The sequence below is a fragment of the Ochotona princeps genome, chromosome 5 (assembly GCF_030435755.1).
Source record: "Ochotona princeps isolate mOchPri1 chromosome 5, mOchPri1.hap1, whole genome shotgun sequence".
NCBI lineage: Eukaryota > Metazoa > Chordata > Mammalia > Lagomorpha > Ochotonidae > Ochotona > Ochotona princeps.
Window position 1 is genome coordinate 34,697,220 of NC_080836.1, and position 20,299 is coordinate 34,717,518.

Consider the following 20,299-nt stretch of genomic DNA (forward strand, 5'->3'; position numbering starts at 1 on the left):
TAAATTTTTATTTTATTTTCATGTTTTACTTATTTTTAAAGATTTGTTCATTTATATATTTATCTATCTATTCATTTATTTATTTTATTGGAAAGGTGGATAGAGAGAGAGAAAGAGACCCAGACAAAAAGATCTTCCATCCCCAAGTGGCCTCAACAGCCAGAGCTGAGCCAATCTGAAGCCAGGAGCCAGGAGTATCCTCTGGGTCTCCAATATGGGTACATGGTACCAAGGCTTATGCCATCCTCAACTGCTTTTTCCAGGCTATAAGAAGGAAGCTGGATGTGAAGTGAAACAATCGGGACATGCATCGGCACCTACATGGGATCCTTGTTGATTCAAGGCAAGGTTTTAGCCACTAGGCCATTCGCTAGACCCAAAATAAAAACATTTTAAAAAGATTTTTAAGAACCACTTTTAGGGCCCGGCGGCGTGGCCTAGGGGCTAAAGTCCTCGCCTTGAAAGCCCCGGGATCCCATATGGGCACCGGTTCTAATCCCGGAAGCTCCACTTCCCATCCAGCTCCCTGCTTGTGGCCTGGGAAAGCAGTTGAGGACGGCCCAATGCATTGGGACACTGCACCCGTGTGGGAAACCCGGAAGAGGTTCCAGGTTCCCGGCTTCGGATCGGCGCGCATCGGCCCGTTGCGGCTCACTTGGGGAGTGAATCATCGGACGGAAGATCTTCCTCTCTGTCTCTCCTCTGTATATATCTGGCTGTAATAAAATGAATAAATCTTTAAAAAAAAAAAAAAAAAAAAAAAAAAAAAAGAACCACTTTTAAGCACTCATGCTGCATATTCAAATGAGATGAAATAAAGTTTTCTTAGTAAGATATCTTTTACAGAATGCATCAAATAAGATGAAAAAAGACTTTTTCTTTATTAAATGACTTCTTAAAAACAACTTTCCCGGGCCCGGCGGCGTGGCCTAGCAGCTAAAGCCCTCGTCTTCAACGCCCCGGGATCCCATATGGGCGCCGGTTCTAATCCCGGCAGCTCCACTTCCCATCCAGCTCCCTGCTTGTGGCCTGGGAAAGCAGTCGAGGACGGCCCAGAGCACTGGAACCCTGCACCCATGTGGGAGACCTGGAAGAGATTCCTGGTTCCTGGCTTCGGATCGGCTCGGATCAGTGCGCACTGGCCATTGCGGCTCACTTGGGAAGTGAATCATTGGACGGAAGATCTTCCTCTCTGTCTCTCCTCCTTTGTGTATATCTGACTTTGTAATAGAATAAGTAAATCTTTAAAAAAAAAAACCACCTTTTCCTTTTTATTTCAAAAACAAATTATCTTTCTCCTCAATTTTATTTAAAATATCAATACCTTCACTGGACTATCTCTGTGCATAGTTTTAAAGTCAATTTCCACTTAAGCCAGGGAAAACTTCAGGTTGGTCGCATTCCTGTTAGTGAAGTTATACATTTAGGCAATCTGTAATATCAGACACTAGGAACACATCACAGAACAAACTCCATCATTTGAATCTTCTCTTCTCTGGTTTCTACTGAACAAATAATTCCCCTCAAAATATATTTAGACAAAACAGAAATCTTGAGGTTCCATCAAAATTGAAGCAAAAGACCCAGTGGAAACTCAACTCCAACAAAGGGCAAAAAAGCAAGAAAAGGTATTTAAAGACAGCAGTATCCCAGGAGAAAGTGGCCTAACTTGGAGCAATTTTAAACAGGAATTTTTCATAGGCCTATTCATGTGTTCAGCATTTGTCTCTCTGCATTCTTTGTCAGGGCTGCATTCCTCAGAGAGAGTTTGCCAGCCTAAATATAGGCAAACTAAGCTCTTGGCTGGGCCCTTAAAAGTTATGAAGCGCACTGCCCACAGTTGTCAACTAGGCTGTGTTTAGGAGCCCACTCAATGCGTTCTTACTTCCCCACTGAACTCTATGGGATCTTCACACTGAATTAAGCCAGATCCTTGTGGAAGTGTGTGGTTGCTTGGTTACTCTGTTAGTGCATATTATTCTCATACAAAAAATGTAAAGTGCTGTTAAGGACAGGAGTCTGCTTTCAAAATGTGACTTTCACATGTGTCAATGGCTGATCCATGAAGCTAGCTAAATGTTTATTCGTTCACCATGATCATCCATAGGTTACTTTCACAAAGCAGAATTTTCAAAACACAGTAAGCTGGGTCCATACACTTACCTTGCTCACTTGGTTGGTTACTTTCTTGGCAAATTCTATGTCTGGAGGATCGGCCAGAGATGTGAATTGAGTTTGCTGTTCAGCGTGACCCTTTTTGTAGGCAATCTGACAAAAGACAAGCATGTTTATGAGTCATAGCCAATTATCCTATTTCCAGTTTTCAATGGTTAGCATTTTTAAAAAGTTCATCTTTATTTGAAGTTTCATATTTTACTGTGCAATATTACTGAACTTTATCCTTAGAGCTGTTACATGCCCTTGCTATCAAGACTGCTGGGCATTTTCTGTTCCTCTGGATTCTCCACTTTCTCTAGGACTCTTAGGCCTGGATCTATTTCTTTTCATATCAAGATTTACAATTGCAATTATTCTCTCTTAACCAATGTTTTTAACTTAAAACTCATCTGTTTATCATATCCACTTAACAAATCCCCATCTTTGGTCCAACTGAACTACATACTTTCTCTATTCTTATACATAGGATGCTAAGTGCTGTTGAAGAAAATCACACAATTCTGTAAATTGGGCAATGTAACATGACTAACAGGAGTAAGAAGAATCAAGCCTCTGAACCAAGCACTTAGCTTGAAATTTACAAGCCTGGAGCTGACATTGTACATTCAGCTGCTGCCTGATGGTCTGGCATTCCATATCAGAATGCCAGTTCAAATTTGACTGCTCCTCTTCTGAACTGATTCTCCACTAAGACATCTGAAAAGACAACAGAAAATGGCCCAAACACCTGTGCCCCTGTCATCCATGTGGGAGACCCCAACGAGCCCTGGGCTCCTGGCTTTGGTTTTTACTAGTCTGTCATTGGGCTATGAATTAACACAGCTTGATCTTTCTGTCATTCTTTATTTCAAATAAATAAACCTTTAAAAAAGAAAAGAACTCTATGAGCCTACTCAGTGATATATCCTGTGAGCAGCTTGCTTTGGACTTTGTGCTCAGTACTCAGGCATTCAGCATCCAATTGCCACTTGTTTTCAGTGAAGCTTCACCATTCCATTATAAATCCCTGGTCAGTCTCTACTCACAGGGCTACTGTAAAACTCAACAGGGTTTCTTACTCTCCCAATTGACTCTCACATTCCTTTTTATAGTGTAAAGAAATACAAGACACATAGTTCTCCTTACTGATCCCTGCTTTGCTACCCATGACCTAGTGCAGAGAGAGACAAGTCATGGCTCCTGCATCCAAGATGTCATTTCCTTTAGCCTCCCATTGTACCTAGCTCATTCACTATCTCTCCTCTTCCTCACACCCTCCATCTCCTTCATGTCTTCCTTTCCTTTAATCTCTATCACTGTAAACAACTGTGGTATCCATGAATTGTAAATCCCTTCATTTGTGCTCTCCTTATCTTCATTACTCATTCCTCTGGCTTTTTCTTCCAATCTTGCCCTCTACCTCAAGTAATACAGAGATTTCTAGAAATCCCCAGACACACAAAGATCTCAAGTGCCAAAGGAACCTGTCCATGCTCTTCCCTCTCCATGGAATGCCCCAAACTTTACTCTTCCCCCTGCTTTTCCTCCATGTCTCAGGATGAGAGGGACTCAATCAGGCTCCCCCCTTGACTTCTGAGGCAAAGTGTCTTTCTTCAGGTATCTCACTCAACTTGATCCTGATCTCCGTCAAAGGAGCCAGTGGATGGCACTGTAACAGGTCATTTACATATCTGTCCCTCCTAAAACTGTGAACCTCAGATGGCAGAGGACATGGCCACTCATCAGCAATCTTTGCAATTCTGCACAGCTCCTGGCTAAAGCAAGGGTTTGACATCTGACTTCTGAATACATGTAATTCATACTGAGGCCATCGGGAAAAACCTGAAGAGGAAAATCATCCTTGCATCTCTTCTTCTGCACAACTGGGAAACTTCTCTACTGACTTCCCTTCCACATGGCAGCATTCTTGATAGAAAGTAAAAGTTGGACAGTTCCAAGATCCCAATCATCTTCAGCTATATCTTCTAATAATAGCTACCTAATGCCTATAACAAAGGATTTCCTGAACATTAAATCAATTGAGATTAAAGCACAGACTTTAAAGTGCATTTATAGAAACTCCACTGCTTACTTTCTTTTAAATAAGTGAAAATTTAATTTTAGGTATAAGGCAATTGGGACTTTCCATGGTTGGTTAAGTCTGTGGGGAGAAAACGATGTTCAAACAGAAGTACTTATTAAGTATGACATCCTGTCAAGAAGTTTCAGGGAAATCAAATTTGCAAGTCTTCCTTTCTCAGGAGCCTTGTTCAGAATTCTGCCCAGGTAGAATTCTGGACTCCAGATCAGTTTGCAATATTTTGTGTCTGCTTAGATAAAGAGAAAGAGATGATGAATACAGTTACAAGGGACCAGGAAGAAGGTACATGAAGGAAGATGGAATCCCTAAACACAAGCTGTTCACCTGAAATCTCGGGGCCTACTCAGTAATGTGCTGTGGGAACAGAAGCCAGCTTAGGCATTGGAAAAATTTAGTGTTGACATCAGTATTAATAGGCATATTGGTAATCTGACACTTAGAACACATTCCATCTGCAATAATAATAATAATAATAAAGGATTGTACCTTAATTGCCAAATCTTTTTAAGGAATAAAAGGGAAGATTTTACTTCATTATGTTTATTCTCCTTCATTCTGTGTTCCTTTGTGATATCTCAAATATGTGGTCAGTTTGAGTTGTTCAAAGTCTTTAGCACTGGAGTGGCATAGAGGTGACCCCCTTATCTCTCCATTTTATGGGCAAAGGGAGGCATCAAGAGATTAACTGTCTTCTTGGAACTTCTCCCTGGATTCATGACTGGGCATTTTCTGGTTCCCTATCAACTTCCCTGTTGGTTCTCTCATCCTGTTGCTGGCTCTCCTCCAGATGTCCTTCTCATGGGTGTCCTCCAGCTCTCTGCCCTTGCCCATTCTTCTCCCTTCTACACTCTTATCTTCAGCTATCATTTTTGCTCTGATCTTACAACTATGTAACAGTACTAAATTTCTGAACTATCCCCAGAATGCTTTGATCAGAAAATTATTTTCATTATCTCAATTTCATTCTCTCTCGACTAATGCGTCTCTACTCCTATTCACCCAGACCACCAGTCTATGGATAGAAGTTCATCCATGGCTCCTTTCTCTGTCACTACTTATCTATCTTTTCAGGTATGCATGTATCATTGACTTCCAATAACTATCAACCACTTGATAAAGGCCAGAAGTCAATGTGATGAATTCTTGAAATGAGGACCCAAAAAACTAATGTTGAACGAAAATCATGATACCTACACACCTAACTTGGCATGATATACCAGCTGATTTCAAAATCTTGCTATGCCTTAGTTTATTTACTCTATGGAAAGATAGCATGCTTTTTAATTAGTTACAAGGAAAGTAGAATGGAAAATGTGCCTATTAATTTTCAAGTGATACCAAGTGAGAGGTAATAAAAATTAGCCTCAAACTTTGGAGACACCATTATGTTAATTTCACTTTAAGACAACCTAAAGCTCTGGAATCTTCTGGGGAAAAAACCCATCAAGTCTTCGTAGGCTCATTTAGGTCTATTAATCATCGGGAAGTTCCAGAAGTCTAGCTGACAACTCAGTGGCAACACATATTATTTTATAACACTGTGTTCTGTGAAGACTACAGTGGTGGTCTTGGGATTTTTAGCATCACATTCAACAAATGTAACAGTCAAGACACAAAATACCTCAGAACAAGACAAAGCTCTAGGTCCAACCTGCTACTGTTGCTTTCAACATAAGCACTCCATTGGGCCTTTTATTTGTCTAATATACATTTTCACAGCCTAGGATATTAAAATTCTAGCAAATGGGAGTAGTGGGTTTTTGTTTGTTTTTTGCTAACTCTGCAATCTCTTCTGTGTACCCCAGGGCTAAGAGCTTTTTTGTAATAATTCCACAAACACATTTTGCCAAGTTAATCAAAGTCTCCCAAGCAAAAAGGAGGCACATTACAATTCAGACTTCAGACTTGATGATCAGTATAACATAGAAAACTCCTATGATAGTATTGCTTACTTAGTAGATGTGGGGAAATAGCTGTGACTGTAGTAGTTTTTGTTTAATTGTCACAGAACATCTTCAACCAAAGCCAAGGACAAAGAAGGATACCAGTTCCAATAGGAATATGTGTCTTGGGACCATAATTCTGGGCTCTGCCATTAACTAATGACCTTAGACTCAGGGTCACCACCTAAGAAGGGGTTGAACTAAATTGTACTTAATATAAAGTATAAGTTATATCTAACTTAAGTTAGACACCATCATTATCCTGTTTCTAGACACCTTCCTCTGCCTTATGGCATTTGGTCTTTTTTAAGCAAGAGATGCAATGAATTTCTGGTCATAATACTGAACTTCAGTTTTCCTGGTTCCACCTTTCTAAAAGATGCTGACGGCACTTACATCACTGAGCGCTTTCTGGGCTTGGGCGACCCTCCTCAGTTCCGGACTATCGTTATACGGGTAAAACAAACTTTTGTCTGCTTCCCAGTCTTCAGTGTAAAGTTTCTAAATCAGAAAAGAAGGAAAAGGTATGAGAAAGCCAGACCACCTTTCTGCAAAATACAAAGCTTTTATCCCATCCACTTTTGGCAAACCAACCAGAGCAAGCTGCAGGAAAAGGAAAATAAAATTCACAGATAACCTTCCCCCTTGCTGTTTACCCAAACCATTTTAAATAAAAACTTATCTCATTTTTTCTAATAAATCTCGTTTTGAGTGGGGAAGATGTGTCTGATTTTGTTTTATCTCCTATCCATGACTTTACTGCCTCAGGCAATAACTGCTAACATTGGTGTCGGGAGCCAGGAGCAGCTCTCAGTTTGTCACAAACTAAATTTGTTGTAAGAGGGTCAACAAGGGATCTACAGAATTACCGTGAGGATGCCTTGGCTGATTCCCAGGTGCATTGTCATCACCCCCACACACTTCCCCCCAGATTGCTCAAGCTCCCAGAAGACTGTCTAGTACACTGTCCTACAATCCTCTCAACCCCTCCTTGCCCAGCCCCTTTCCTTCAGTCCCACATACCTCCAGGTTATTCACAGAAAAGATCAGGAACTTCCTTCTGGATTACAAAGAGTCAACTAGGTATTTTTTTAGTTGTCTGATAAGATGATACCAAAGACAAAAAGTGGTGATAGAGGAGCCACTATGACACAGTGGATTGAGACTCCACTCTTATAACTCCAACATCACACACAGAAGTGCCCGTGTAAATTCTGGATACTTCACTTCTGATCCAGCTTCCTGCTAATGCACCAGGAAAGGCAGCAGAAAATGGCCCAGTTCTTTGGGTACCTGTCATCTATGTGGGAGATCTGAATAGAGTACCTGGCTCCTAGTTTTTGGTCTGGTCCAGCCTTGGTTTTTGTGGCCATTTGGGAAATGAATCAGTAGATCAAAGATACTTCTACTTCTTTGTGTGTTATTCTGCCATTCAAATAAATAAATCTTAAAAAGAAGTGATGTTGGAGCAGAAGGGCAGAGACCCTTACCTTGCTGAACATGGCTGTGTTCTTAATGGCCTGGACAAGTTCAGGGGCATCAGGGGGAAGCAAGTACTTATCCTTGGTGTCTTCCCAGTTCTGTTTGTATAAAACCTAGACAGAAAGTACAGAGGAGCCAAGGATTAATGCTTCACCCAAGGTCATTATGATCTAAAGAACAAAGGGAGAGTATGAGAGGTGTCCTCACACAGACTGCTGCTGTCACATCCTCTAAGAGTTATTCTGCCTTAGTAAGCTTCTGACTTAAAAATTTCCATGATTTTGGGCCCATCACAGTAGCCTAGCGGCTTAAGTCCTTGCTTTGCATGTGCCGAGATTCCATATAGATACTGATTTGTGTCCCATGTGCTCCACTTCCTTTCCAGCTCCCTGTTTATGGCCTGGGAAAACAGTATAGGATGGCCCAATACCTTAGGATCCTGCACCCACTTGGGAAACCTGGAAGAAGCTGTTGGATCCTGGCTTTGGATCGTCTCAGCTCTAGCCATTGTGGTTGCTTCTGTCTCTCCTTCTCTGTAAATCTGACTTTCCAATAAGAATAAATAAATCTTAGAAAAAAAAAAGTCCATGTTTTAAATTAAGTCATGATTCTGATCCTCTATAGATCCCTCTCAAAGACTAATCAGTCAGTCAGTCATTGGGTCTGTTTGGCTGTCAGACATGTTGACATGCAGGGCATTTAAGAAAAAAAAAAAAATTTTTATTAGATACATATATTTGAAATTTGGAAATGTCTCATAAAAATTTACCTCTTACCCTACCCTGAACTCTTTTAAATAGAAATAGGAGATTCCAGAAACATGGGACTGTTTTCTGCATCAACTGCCTCGTGCTGGGACCTGTGGCAGATCAGGAGCTCTCTGATGCACCCACAGCTCTCCAATCACCACCTCAGTCTTCTATGCAGCCTGCCTGGGGCACGTGGGCACTCTACTCACTGTCCTGAGGACTGGCAAGCAGGCTAGGCCTGCCTGGTGATCCTCCCCTCGCACTCCCAGGACAAAGCAGAGGCAAGGTATATGCTGTTTCACAGACCAGCCTGTCCACACCATGGCCTTACCTTACTGACTTGCTGCGACACTTTCTTTGCATGTTCAATGTCCTTTGCTTTTTCATCTACGTGACAAATAGTTTTAGCAACATCACCATCCATTCGATACTTAACCTGCAAAAATAATGTGTAATTAGAGTTCAGGGCAGGTGCGAATATGTGACTATTAGAGGGATATACCAAAGAGCATTAACCCAGTGATTAAGCATAATCATCACATCATAAAGCATTTTAGCCTGAGGATGGCAACATTCAAAGATTCACAAAACACCTACATCTCCAGCTAATCTGCTTTCTTTGCTGCTTCTTAGCCTCATGGTGCTCCGACATGGAGGACCATGTTGACTGACTTGGAGTACCCATCTCAGTTTCCACTCAAGATAAAGCAAGCTTTTGCAATGAAGGAATCTCAATTGAACTTGAATTGTGGTTATGCAGCAAGGTGGAGGAATCCACCATGGGGGGAGGGTTTGGGGAGGGGTGGAGGGAATCTCAGTACCTAAAAACTGTGTCGCATAATACAATGTAATTAATAAATTAATAAAAAATAAAATAAAATAAATTAATAAAAAAAGATAAAGCATGCTTTTATAGTCTCTCTAGAATCACGGATACGGCAAAATAACGTACAATTGGTGCTTTTTTTCAACTTAGGTGTAACTTCCAGTAATTCCATTCCCTATTCTCTATAAATCCTTAGAACTCTCCATCCCCAGGGATCCACACATTCTTCAAAATCCTTGTCCTCTTTCCAAGCCATGCAACCCACCTCACTAAGTTGATCCTGAACTTTCTTGATTCTGCGAAGTTCTGGCGTATCGGATGTGCTGGCATATGGCTGTCCTTTGGCTTTCTCATAATTCTCCTTGTATTTATTCTGAAAAGCATGGCAGATATTAGCCTACAACCTCTCAAGCTATCAGCAAGAATTTAAGGTAACATACTCATTTCCCATCTGATTATTCCAAACCATAATTATCAGTACAGAAGCTTTTTTTTTGGTCCCCTTCCCTGACCCTTAAAAAAAAAGGATTTTCTAATTGCTCCTCCTGAACACAATTGGATCTCAGAAATCATAGAAATTCATTACAGCCTATTTTCCTGGAAATGTCTTGAAATGATTTTTTTCCCCAAAGTCATATATAAGAAGTCTGAGTCTCAATTGTTTTAGAAAATACAGAACATGAGTTAAATCTCTAAAGATTTGATTGCTAATACAATGCAAAAATATTCAGAGGTTTGAGTAACTAAGATACTGGCTGAATTATTGAGTATTATGGTAGAGAATACAGTATTATTAATTCTGGTAAATATACAATGAATTGTTGCTTTTTAAACAATGTTCATAACATCATTAAAATTTCAAGAACTCAAGTCAACAATCTAAACTGTGCTACTTACTTGTTAAGTACCCACTTTAAAAATATGATAGACCTCTGCCGGCTTTCTGTTCAGAATATAAATAATTCTAGGGTCATATTGCCTGAGTTAATGAGGTTTTATGGTAACAAATTGGCACCAAAAAATTGTTTGCAGAATTGCAGGGGTAAAGGAGGAACTAAAATCTTGTTTTAGAAACCTAGGTTTTAGACCAAGGATCTGAACAAATTGACCCAACGGAGTGCAATTAACCAAGAGAAATATTAGCCAACCACATTAAGATGCTTTTGATACATGAACTTCAGTCCCAGACAATCCAGAATTCTCCTGCCTTTCATTTGTTAAGCCTCCAGAGATTATACAACCAAGCCACTGAGTCAAACCTCTGCTAACCATGAACCATTAGCATACTGGACATACGGAAAGGGGTCTAGATCAGGTTTTAGTCAGTTTAATTTGCAGCATCTGGGAATCTGAAGACTAAGAACCATCGAGAGCAGCGATTCTCAACCTGCACATTAAAATCATCAGGGAAGCTTTTGAAACTGCTTCCGCACAGGTTCCCACCCCAGACCAATTTAACCAGAATAACCTGAACTGCTATTTTAAAGGTCCCAGAGGATTCACTGTGAGGCCACACTTAAACTCTTGTGGCACAAACATTGTGGTTCTCAATTCTCAATGAGTCTAGTCTGCCCTGGGCTTTCTAAGCTACATGTTCCTCACTGCTTTAGCCTCTTAGAGTTTATTTTACATACATTAGGTAGCTTATTTAAGAGGTTCTGGGCAGACTGTGGCAGACTGTTAAGCTACTACTTTAGATGCCCACACCCCATATTAGAGTGCTGATTCAAGTACTAGTTTCTTTATTTCCAATTCAGTTTTCTGCCAATGTGCCTGGGAAGGTCACAGAAAGTACCCCAAGTGCTGGGGTACCTGCTACAAGCTTCTGCTAGCTTTTGGCTACCAGTTTAGGTCTCCTTTGGCCCTGGCTGGTGCAGCCACTTGGGGAAGTGAACCAGCAGGTGAAAGCCTGTGTTCACTTATTTTGTGTGTGTGTGTGTGTGTGTGTGTGTGTGTGTGTGTGTGTGTGTGGTCTTTCTCTACACCCCCAACCCTTTCAAGTAAATAAATAGAGGCCAGTATTGTGGCACACCAGGTAAAACTATCACTTGTGACACAGGCAATACACAGGGACACAACCTAATGTCCTAGTTACTCCATTTCCAATCCAGCTCCCTGCTATTGAGCCCAGAAAAGTGGAGAAGGATGGTCAAGTACAGGTGTCCCTTCCCTGCATATGAGAGATCTAGAAAAAAGCTGACTTCAGTTTGGCCCAGGCCTGGCCTTTGTAGACATCCAGGAATAGACCCACAGATAGAAGATCGATTGATCTCTCAAATTCCTGACTTTCTATTAAATAAATATTTTTAAAAAATAAATCTCTAAAAAGTAAAAAGAGGCTCCTCTACTCGGAAATAGTTTAAATATGTTATTTAGTTTCCATGAACCAGCATCAAATACTCATTTATGATTTTGTTATACTAGTTTGGCCAACTCAGAATGACACAGTTCCACTAAATGTTTGATAATTGACCTCTTGCTTATTTTGCAAGAATAATTTCAATAAGGATGCTTTCCCTGATGCTGCAATGGTACAAGTAATTACATCAATGGAAAATATAAGTCACAATAAAAAGTTTGTTATTGTACAGTACATTCTGCTACATACAAAGCTGAGAAACAAATCTAACCATCATGCAAAACAGGCCAGTATTTATTGCTAAAACCAGGTGGACAGGAGCAACGGCTTTGAGCTTACTGAGCTGAAAAGATCCTGCATTTTCTGACTGTGTGCAATGTAGGGGGTCATGAACTTCGAAGAATCCACTTTCTTCCGGATGATCTTTTTCCTCTCCACCGGCTTGGCCTGCACTGGCTCTGCCAGTGCTGGTTTGGAAGTTTCCGATTGCCCATAGTCAGATGTGGTCCTTGTTGTTGTAGTTTCGTAGATTTCTGTTATTGTCTGAAAATTTGACACACAGTTAACAGTTAATATTATTATTGCACTATTTTTGAGTAAGATTTACATTTCTGGTGTTACTTCCTCATATCCCCAACAGGACAAGGCAGGAAACCACACACTATCTCCACCTATAGGTCCATCATGTTATATGAATCTGAATATTGATCCTCAGAGTAGATACAGAGTGAAGCGGTTACTCCTTATCAACCTGCAACACAGCCTCAACATGGAACTTACAGGCATTCAAACACTTCAAAATGCAACAGCAATCAGAAACAAGACATTCTCCAATATTTGAAATCTTCTTAAGTTGCCTGGTTAAATGGGGACCATTCGAATTAAAGAACAAAATACCCAGAAAATGGAACAAGGTTCGAACTGATGACTGTAATATTAACTTTTAAATGATCAATAAAAAGTAAGTGGTTTATTCCAGTCATTCCACACCGCAATAGAAGATAAAGGATGAGAATGAAAAAACAAGAATCACTGCAACATTATAAATGACTACCATTTATTGAGTTAAAAGATAGCGTGAAATCAGTGCCCTTTATACCAACAAATGCTTGGGTGGGCAAAAATAATGACAATGTAATAGAAAATTATCCTCACAACAGTCTTCCTTATGCAGTAGGTTTAAAGTACAATTTCAAACAACAGATTATACTAAAGAATAGACACCTTAATGGTGAGGTCTCAGCCAAGGTTAGGGATGCCGGCTGTTGGGATAGGCATCAGGTACAGCACTTCACCAGGGACACCCACATTCCAGCGGGAGCACCTGAAATTGAGTTCTGGTTGTGCTTCTGATTCTATCTTCCTATCAACATGTGTACTGGGAAGCAGCAAGTGGTGACTCAGATAGGTTGTGTCTGCGACCCACATGGAATATCCTGCTTGAATTTCCAGCTCCTGGTTTTAGCTTGGCCCATCCTTGTTTGTACCAGGCATCTGAGAAGTGAACAGTGGATGTAAGATCTGCGTGTGTGTGTTTTGATCTAACTCTCAAATAGATGAAAATAATGTTTCTTGTAATTTAAAAAAAAAAGAAAAAGAAACAGTAATTGAAGTTTGTAACTGTTGCTGAAGGACTATACCATTATAATCATATGGGAGGAAATGGTGGGTGAGGAGAAAAAGGGGAAAAAGGGAAGAAGGAAGGGGAATCCCTATACCTACAAAACTGTATCATGGAAAATAATCATTAAAAAACACAAAAAGAAAAAAATTTCATTATTCTCACAACATCTTTTCCTTCATAGCCAATATACTAAAAGTAGAGTTCTAGCATTAATTATGAAATCAATAATCTAGTATGGAAATTGTACATCTATGCAAGCTCCTCTTTTGTATTGTCCAAGCATTGCAAATAGGTTGATTTCTGCCCATTACTGTTCATGCAAGGTTGACCATGATAAACTAACCTGAGAATCAATGCAGATGTTAGTTTCCTGCCATTGCAGGCAAATAGAGCAGGAGCCAGAATTAGTCATCTCCACCACAACTCGTCATGCTCATAGAGAAAACAGTCTAGAAACACTAGAGATGGATTTCATTTGGGGGATAAGGTGGCAAGGTGGGGGTGGGAGGAGTTCCAACTTGGAGTGTTTATGGAAATAGCTTCCCCAGAATTCTTCAGTACTAAAATATGAGCAGGATTTCATTCATCATCAGGACCAAAGCTTTAGGGCCACCATCCTGGGGGCCTAACAATGAAACAGCTGGTCTGTTTGTCAACGTAAGACAAAGGCCATCCCTCCTACTGTGGTCAGAGACCAAGAACAGCCACTAATACTACTCTTGTTAGCACTGTCTCCACAAAAAATGACCTGTGAGCAACAAGAGAGACAGTGCCCTGCCATCTTAGATCAAGTGACAAGAGCAGCGAGGCCACCTGCCAACAGGTAATATCCGTTCTTTCATCACCAGTGTTTGGGCAGAGCTAAGTGAATGATCCTCCCACAAGTAATGCTTTTTGCCATCTTCGTGGACCGTGAACGTCTGAGAGAGAAGTTTCTTTCTGCCTTAATGAGAATCCTGTTCACGCAGGTGTAAGCCTTACCTCTCCTGGCACCTCTTCATAAATTGTCTCCTCCGTGTAGTACTGTGAATAGAGCACAGAGGCAGTGACATGAGAACCAGAGCAGACATCACTTTCCCTGCACCTCAAGATCCTTTCACTAGCTCTACTGGCTTGGCACAGCTATGGGAACAGAGCATGTGGAAGAACCTATTCCTAGTTTGCACTCATTTTCACTTTTGGAAACTTCCTGAAAGCTAAAGTAAGTGTCAGACTGGACAAAGAATGCAGAGACAAGTGAGACCTCTCAGACTTTTTCAATCAGGGGAAACCAACTTACTGGGTCAAATAAATTCTTAAGATTTGCAGAAAAAGAAATATGCTAATTGCAGCCTGAGTGTACGGTCGGACAAGAAGGAGCTACAATCAAACTGACTGCTTACTAACAGCAAAACAGAAACCCCAGTATGAACAAAATGCCTCAGTGGATTATATCATGGAAATAAGGAGATCCAAAATTATTTACTCATCTCAGTCATTCCTCTACATCACTGAGTACTAAAGAACAAGAATTTCCACAGTCACATACGAGTCCTTTCCCACATACGATGGTCCCAAACAGGGTACAAAGATGGAAACGTGCAAGACACCAAGGGGACAAGAAAGCCAATAAGACACCTCATCACATAACTTGGGGAAGTTAGGCTGCCATTTGCCATTGATGGCTCTGAGATGCCTGCAGCCAGGATCTGAGACTGAGCCTACTTTTGTCCTAGGTCTGACATCACCAGCAATAAATAGATGCACAGAGGAACTGGCTGACATTTTGTTTCATATGTGTAAGGGGAGTGGAATCTTGTCCTGGCCTTACCCCATTCTGCAGGGTGCGTGGAGGGAAAGGCTGCTATAGGCTCAGGCACGCAAAGGGATAAGAGCGAAGCATTTGGCTCATTTTCTCAGTCAACAAAACGCATCACATTTTATGCTTCCATTTTTTCACATCTTTGCCATCAGGATATACTGGAGGGAAGGGAAAACGCTGAGAGGCATGAGGCGTCCTCAGTGGTCGTTCTTGGGCCCTGGTTCCATGAACCATCATTCAAGCAGCCAAATGTTGACAACAGTTGCTGACTGCTCTAATTCCTCCGCAGTCACATTTACATGAAATTTGCCTTCTGTCCCTGGTTGTTATACTTTTGCGCTTTGTTTTCATTTTGCCGTTTTTCCTTTATGTCCTCATACAAGGCAACAGAAACCACGATCCCCCCAACACAGAGAATTGTTTTTTTATACTTCCATTTTAGAAGAAAAGGATATTAGGGCATATGGTTTTGCTGCTGACACTACATGGACTCACTCCTTTGGTCCTACAAAACATCATGACTTGGAAGAAATATTCAACTGCAGTGAATGATTCATAACTATTTTGGATTTTCTTAGCACCCCTATAAAAGCTACGCTTTGGGAGGCATTCAATTTTACCTTTGCTACAAGGCACTCTCACAATTTAGAAAAAATAATAACAAAACAGACAACATTACCCAAATGGTTGGCATTCACTTGTATGCCAAATCCCACTTTCTTCTCTTTTTTTTAAAAGAGCTGTGGCACTAATTAGATCCTTACTGCTTTCTCTTTCTTTCCAACTTGAAGTTTGAGTAAAGACTAACAGAACACATTTCAGATGGTCAAATTCCCTGGGAAATATTTTTAAAGCTCAACTCTTTCTGTTTTCTGAACTCTTCCCAACTATTTTTTCAAATCTTCCTCCATCTCACTCATGATTTTTTTTAAAGTCAGAGACCTCAGTTCAGTGCTTTCTGGTAAGCAGTGTATTAGTTTAGCACCTGCCGGTCAGAACCAGAAGCAATTGTGAGAACAAAGTGACAAGAAGAGGATTCCAAAAGTAGCACAGAACCCTCCACTATTTTATGACATACTGTTAAATCCTTCAAGTCTAGCACTAAGATAATTTCCAGGGGAAATGAGAACTATTTTGAGAAATACAAAGGACATTTAAGTTGGAGGTTTCAATTGTTCCTGGTATCATTACCACTGGGAGTATAATTTATAACTATGTGAGTGTTTGATACTGATGAGTCTGATCCTTTGGAACCAAAGTAAAATGCTCACTGGTGATAACATTGAACATGAAAGATCGCCATCTGCATTTCAGGAGAGAGATCAATGTTATTGCTATGAGACTCTTTCAATGTGACAGGTGGTTTTCCTCTAGATTCTTCAGTAAAAAAAGCAATTTTATTTGTAGAATAAACTACAATTTTCATCTAGATATAGCTTGATCACTAATGTAATTTTCCAAAGACATTTCAGGGCGTCTTCATCTCAGATTTTGAATAGTCCTTATTCATTTTAGCCTTTTGAAAAAGCATGGATTTTTAAACCCACCTCTAAGAGTCTCAGATTTTCATATTTGTATCATCATCATCATTATCAGTACTTTCAGATTCCTGGCAATCTATCTATGTTGGTTATAGTCCCAAGTCTTTAGATTTTATTTCTACTATGTGAAGCTAAAGGAAAAACAGTAGCATGATAAAAACAAAATGACTAATGTATGAAGTTGAGCCCAGTGTGGTCTTTTTTTCTTGTTTCAAATTCAAAAACAAATACAAATCTTGTTCTCAAGAGTGAACATAAAAGGAACAGATGGAGAAGTGTGGTCCCCACAGTCATTTAGGACCTGCTTAAGTGCGTGTGTTCATGTGTATGCATGCACATATTATAGAAATCACACATGTAGGTAGCCTTACCCGTGGGATGATTCTGAATGTTTAACCCACATTGCCCCGACAGCTAACCAATCATTTCAAGCCAGGAGTCAAGAGCAGTTCTTTTCCCTCAGTTCCTATGCTGAGAAACATAGTTCAGCTTTCAGACCTTTCTCTTCATCACTTCTGTCCTTTGATCATTGGAATTAGAAAGCAGGGAAGAAGGCAACTTTATATCACAAATTAAAACCCACCTATACTTTATAGGGTTTTTTTTAAAAGGTTTTAAGAAAAGCACAAGTGGGAAACATTGATATTTCCTTTCAGTTCTAAATCCCACATAATTACAGTGAAACTGAATGTAACAGATTTCTTTCAGACTTTAACGAGGACTCTTTGTGGAATTATAATAGACAATGTGTTTTTTGAATGATTGCTTCACCTACACAGCTAAGATCATCACTACACAAAACTCTTTGCTGTCAGGTTTTTTTATTTAACTCTTACCTCCACCACCTCCTCATATTCTTCGTCATCTGCCATTTTCCCAGAGTAGTAGTGGCGCACCTACAAACTTTTCATATGCCATACAAATGAAAATACATTAGAATCTATCCCCAGTACAGAACCATTTTATATTATAAAAACAGAAATTAAAACTAGTCTATTCTAACTATTTCTTTCCTGTCTTAGGAAAGACTTTTTAAAATATAAGTCTAAACAGGAGAAGCCTCAGATTTCTGTTTCCTTTTTGCTTCAGTATTGGGATTAAGAATTTCTACTTCTACATGAAAGTTAAAGTTGTAAGAGCAAATTGAGGTAAGGGAAATGAAGGACTTTGAACTCAAGGAAGACAGAATTTAAATTTCCAAACACTTGAAGGAAAAAGACATTCTTCAGGCAAAAGTTTTGCTAAAAGGGAGGTCAATGTGGCTTTTGGAAACAGTTAACAATTGTTCCTTATCACAGTAAATTTGGTTTTCTATTCTGCTCCAATATACTGTAAATATTACATCTCACGCTTCTAATTAAAGCACATTTAAAAAATCTACCAATAAATCTTAAATGAAAACCAGAAACCTCAAGGCAACAGGCTTATTTTTGTCTCGAACACCATTGGCTTGTGTGAATTTTTTTCTCCTCTTCCAGCTCCGTCCAAACCTGAAAAATAACAAGATTTTGTAAGATTGTCAGTCTTGGCCCAAGCTTCTAATTCGGGAGGTAATGAAAGGCTGTCCCAAGGCCTTCCCAGTTGACGCCAGAGAGTGGGACTCTGGCTGCAAGAGGGTGATGACTTGGAGCAGCTGTCCCTTCACTGAGATGTTTGTCATGTAAACCAATCCCCACCGTGGCTGGTTTTGTTAAGCTAGCGAAACTGCCACTCCTTTGGAGGCAAATGAAGCCCAATAGAACAGGATAAATATAGGAACAGGGAAAACATAGACCTTTTTTAATATAGTGAGGGGGAAATCGTTAGACAAGTTAGCCAACCTGGTTAAACAACAAATTGGCTAGTCTGACTCTCATTATACACTCTGCACCTCAGAATTAGTAGGTCTTAGGAGAGCAATGGGGTTACAGACTTTAATTTCCGTCACTAAGTTCCCCAGTTATGACCCCAAATTTTTAAAAAATACACCAGGGAGAAATCAAGGGGACATCCCCAGAAAGAACATTACAGAAAAGGCAGAAGCTTGGCCTTACCTTCAGTCTACCAAACAAATTTCCTCAGCAGCAAAGCCTCTCCCAACCTCTCCCCTCCTGAGAACCCCAGGCAAAAGCCAAGAGCCAGTGTGGAGCCTGGGCTCCGAATTATCATGTGGTTCAAGCAGCCAATCACATCTTAAGTTGCTCAAATTTCAGAAGCTAAATATACTAAGTGATCTTCTGAAAACCACCTGTTCATCAATTCCACTAAAGGATATAGGGTAACAAATTGCTTGCTTAGAACTATTCAAATGCAATGGAATTTTACCTAGCTTTCAGTCTCTGGGATCCCAGTCTGGCTTGGTTTCTCCTTCACTTTGGCCCTGTTCAATACCACATCCCTGCCCTGCCCATACGAAAGCATTTAGGCAAAAATAAGCATGACTTGGAGAGGCTTTGACCCTCCCATAACCACTTTCTTCGCATCCTTGCCCCCTCTTCATGGAGGCAAGCATTCTCACCCCTGCCAGGTCACCAGGTAAATGTTCCCACTCACACAAAACTGAGCTACAGGGAAGTGGCTGGTGTTGATAGGAGAGAAACTGAGGACTTAAGAGCCAGAAAACATCAAACTGGCAAAGGAGATTTTTTTTAAATGAGATGCATAAAGTTTTGGATAAAAAATATTTAATGTGGTGCTAGGTTCAATAGACACTGGGTGTGGAGAGATGAGGCTTCTCCTTTTCCATTTACTGAACCAGGGGAAGGGTGTCACTCCAAAATCACTGTGTTCATTAAGTTCTCCTTCCCTAGGTAAGGCTAGAGCTGGGCATTCATATCCTATCACATGTGAAATTGGGTTACTGATACAATTCTCTGGGTTTCTGAATCCTAGAAGTAAAGTATGATTGTGTAAACAGATAAAATGGAAATTAGTAAATTACAAGGAGAAAATATTAGGTACTTCAAGAAGTATCTTCCTATTAGCGAATCAGAATGTAAAATTTACTTTGTAGACACTATCACAATTTCCTTAAAACTTACATATTGGGCCCAGTACAGTAGCTCAGCGGCTAAAGTCCTCAACTTGCATCTGCCAGGATCCCACATGGGCACCTATTCGTATCCTAGCTGCTCCACTTTCCATCCAGCTCCCTGCATGTGGCCTGGGAAAGCAATAGAGGATGGTCCAAAGCCTTGGGACCCTGCACCCTCATGGGAGACCCAAAATAGATTCCTGGCTTCAGATCTGCTAAGCTCTAGCCATTACAGTCACTTAGGGAGTGAAGCAGCAGATGGAAGATCTTTCGATCTCCCCTTCTGTAAATCTGCCTTTGGAGTAAAAATAAATAAACTTTAAAAAAATCTTGGACACTGCAGAATATTCATGGAATAACATGGATTTCAAAAAACCCTTAAACTAAATATTTAAATTCAGTTTTGCCAGGAACTTCTTGAAGTACCTTCCTATCTCTCAATTCTGTGCTTCCTCTGCTCCTGAGCTATTTTTTAAATTAAAAATTGAACTTATCCATATGTCTCTGTTCTGACACAGCAACTGAATCACAAGCTGTTGCAGGACAGAGAATTGCTTTCATTCTGGTTTGTTCTTAAAGCCAGACAAAAGCTCTGGGTCACTGACATCTTGGTACAACTTTGAGACAATACATCATAAAGTTCAAGTTAAAACTCAGGATCAAATCTTATATTTCAGACCTATGAACTTTTCCTCCTTGCATG

At 40.2% G+C, this 20,299-nt stretch overlaps 2 protein-coding genes across 2 annotated transcripts in view; one reads left to right on the forward strand and one right to left on the reverse strand.

Annotated features, from left to right (window-relative positions):
- The window catches only part of RIF1 (replication timing regulatory factor 1), a 260,403-nt gene extending 257,519 nt beyond the window's left edge, over nt 1-2,884 (forward strand). Inside the window, exon 37 of the transcript XR_009245441.1 lies at nt 2,871-2,884. The gene's annotated coding sequence lies outside the window, so the exon portion shown is untranslated. The remainder of the gene's footprint in view (nt 1-2,870) is intronic.
- NEB (nebulin) overlaps nt 1-18,694 on the reverse strand; it is a 206,325-nt gene extending 187,631 nt beyond the window's left edge. The window contains exons 1-10 of the mRNA XM_058664477.1: nt 18,617-18,694; nt 17,993-18,073; nt 17,420-17,486; nt 14,223-14,264; nt 11,957-12,160; nt 9,524-9,631; nt 8,764-8,868; nt 7,692-7,796; nt 6,598-6,702; nt 2,164-2,268 (exon numbers count right to left, since the gene is read on the reverse strand). Of these exons, the coding sequence (XP_058520460.1) occupies nt 2,164-2,268; nt 6,598-6,702; nt 7,692-7,796; nt 8,764-8,868; nt 9,524-9,631; nt 11,957-12,160; nt 14,223-14,264; nt 17,420-17,455 (810 nt within the window). The 5' untranslated portion in view covers nt 17,456-17,486; nt 17,993-18,073; nt 18,617-18,694. The remainder of the gene's footprint in view (nt 1-2,163; nt 2,269-6,597; nt 6,703-7,691; nt 7,797-8,763; nt 8,869-9,523; nt 9,632-11,956; nt 12,161-14,222; nt 14,265-17,419; nt 17,487-17,992; nt 18,074-18,616) is intronic.
- Nucleotides 18,695-20,299: the final 1,605 nt, after the last annotated feature.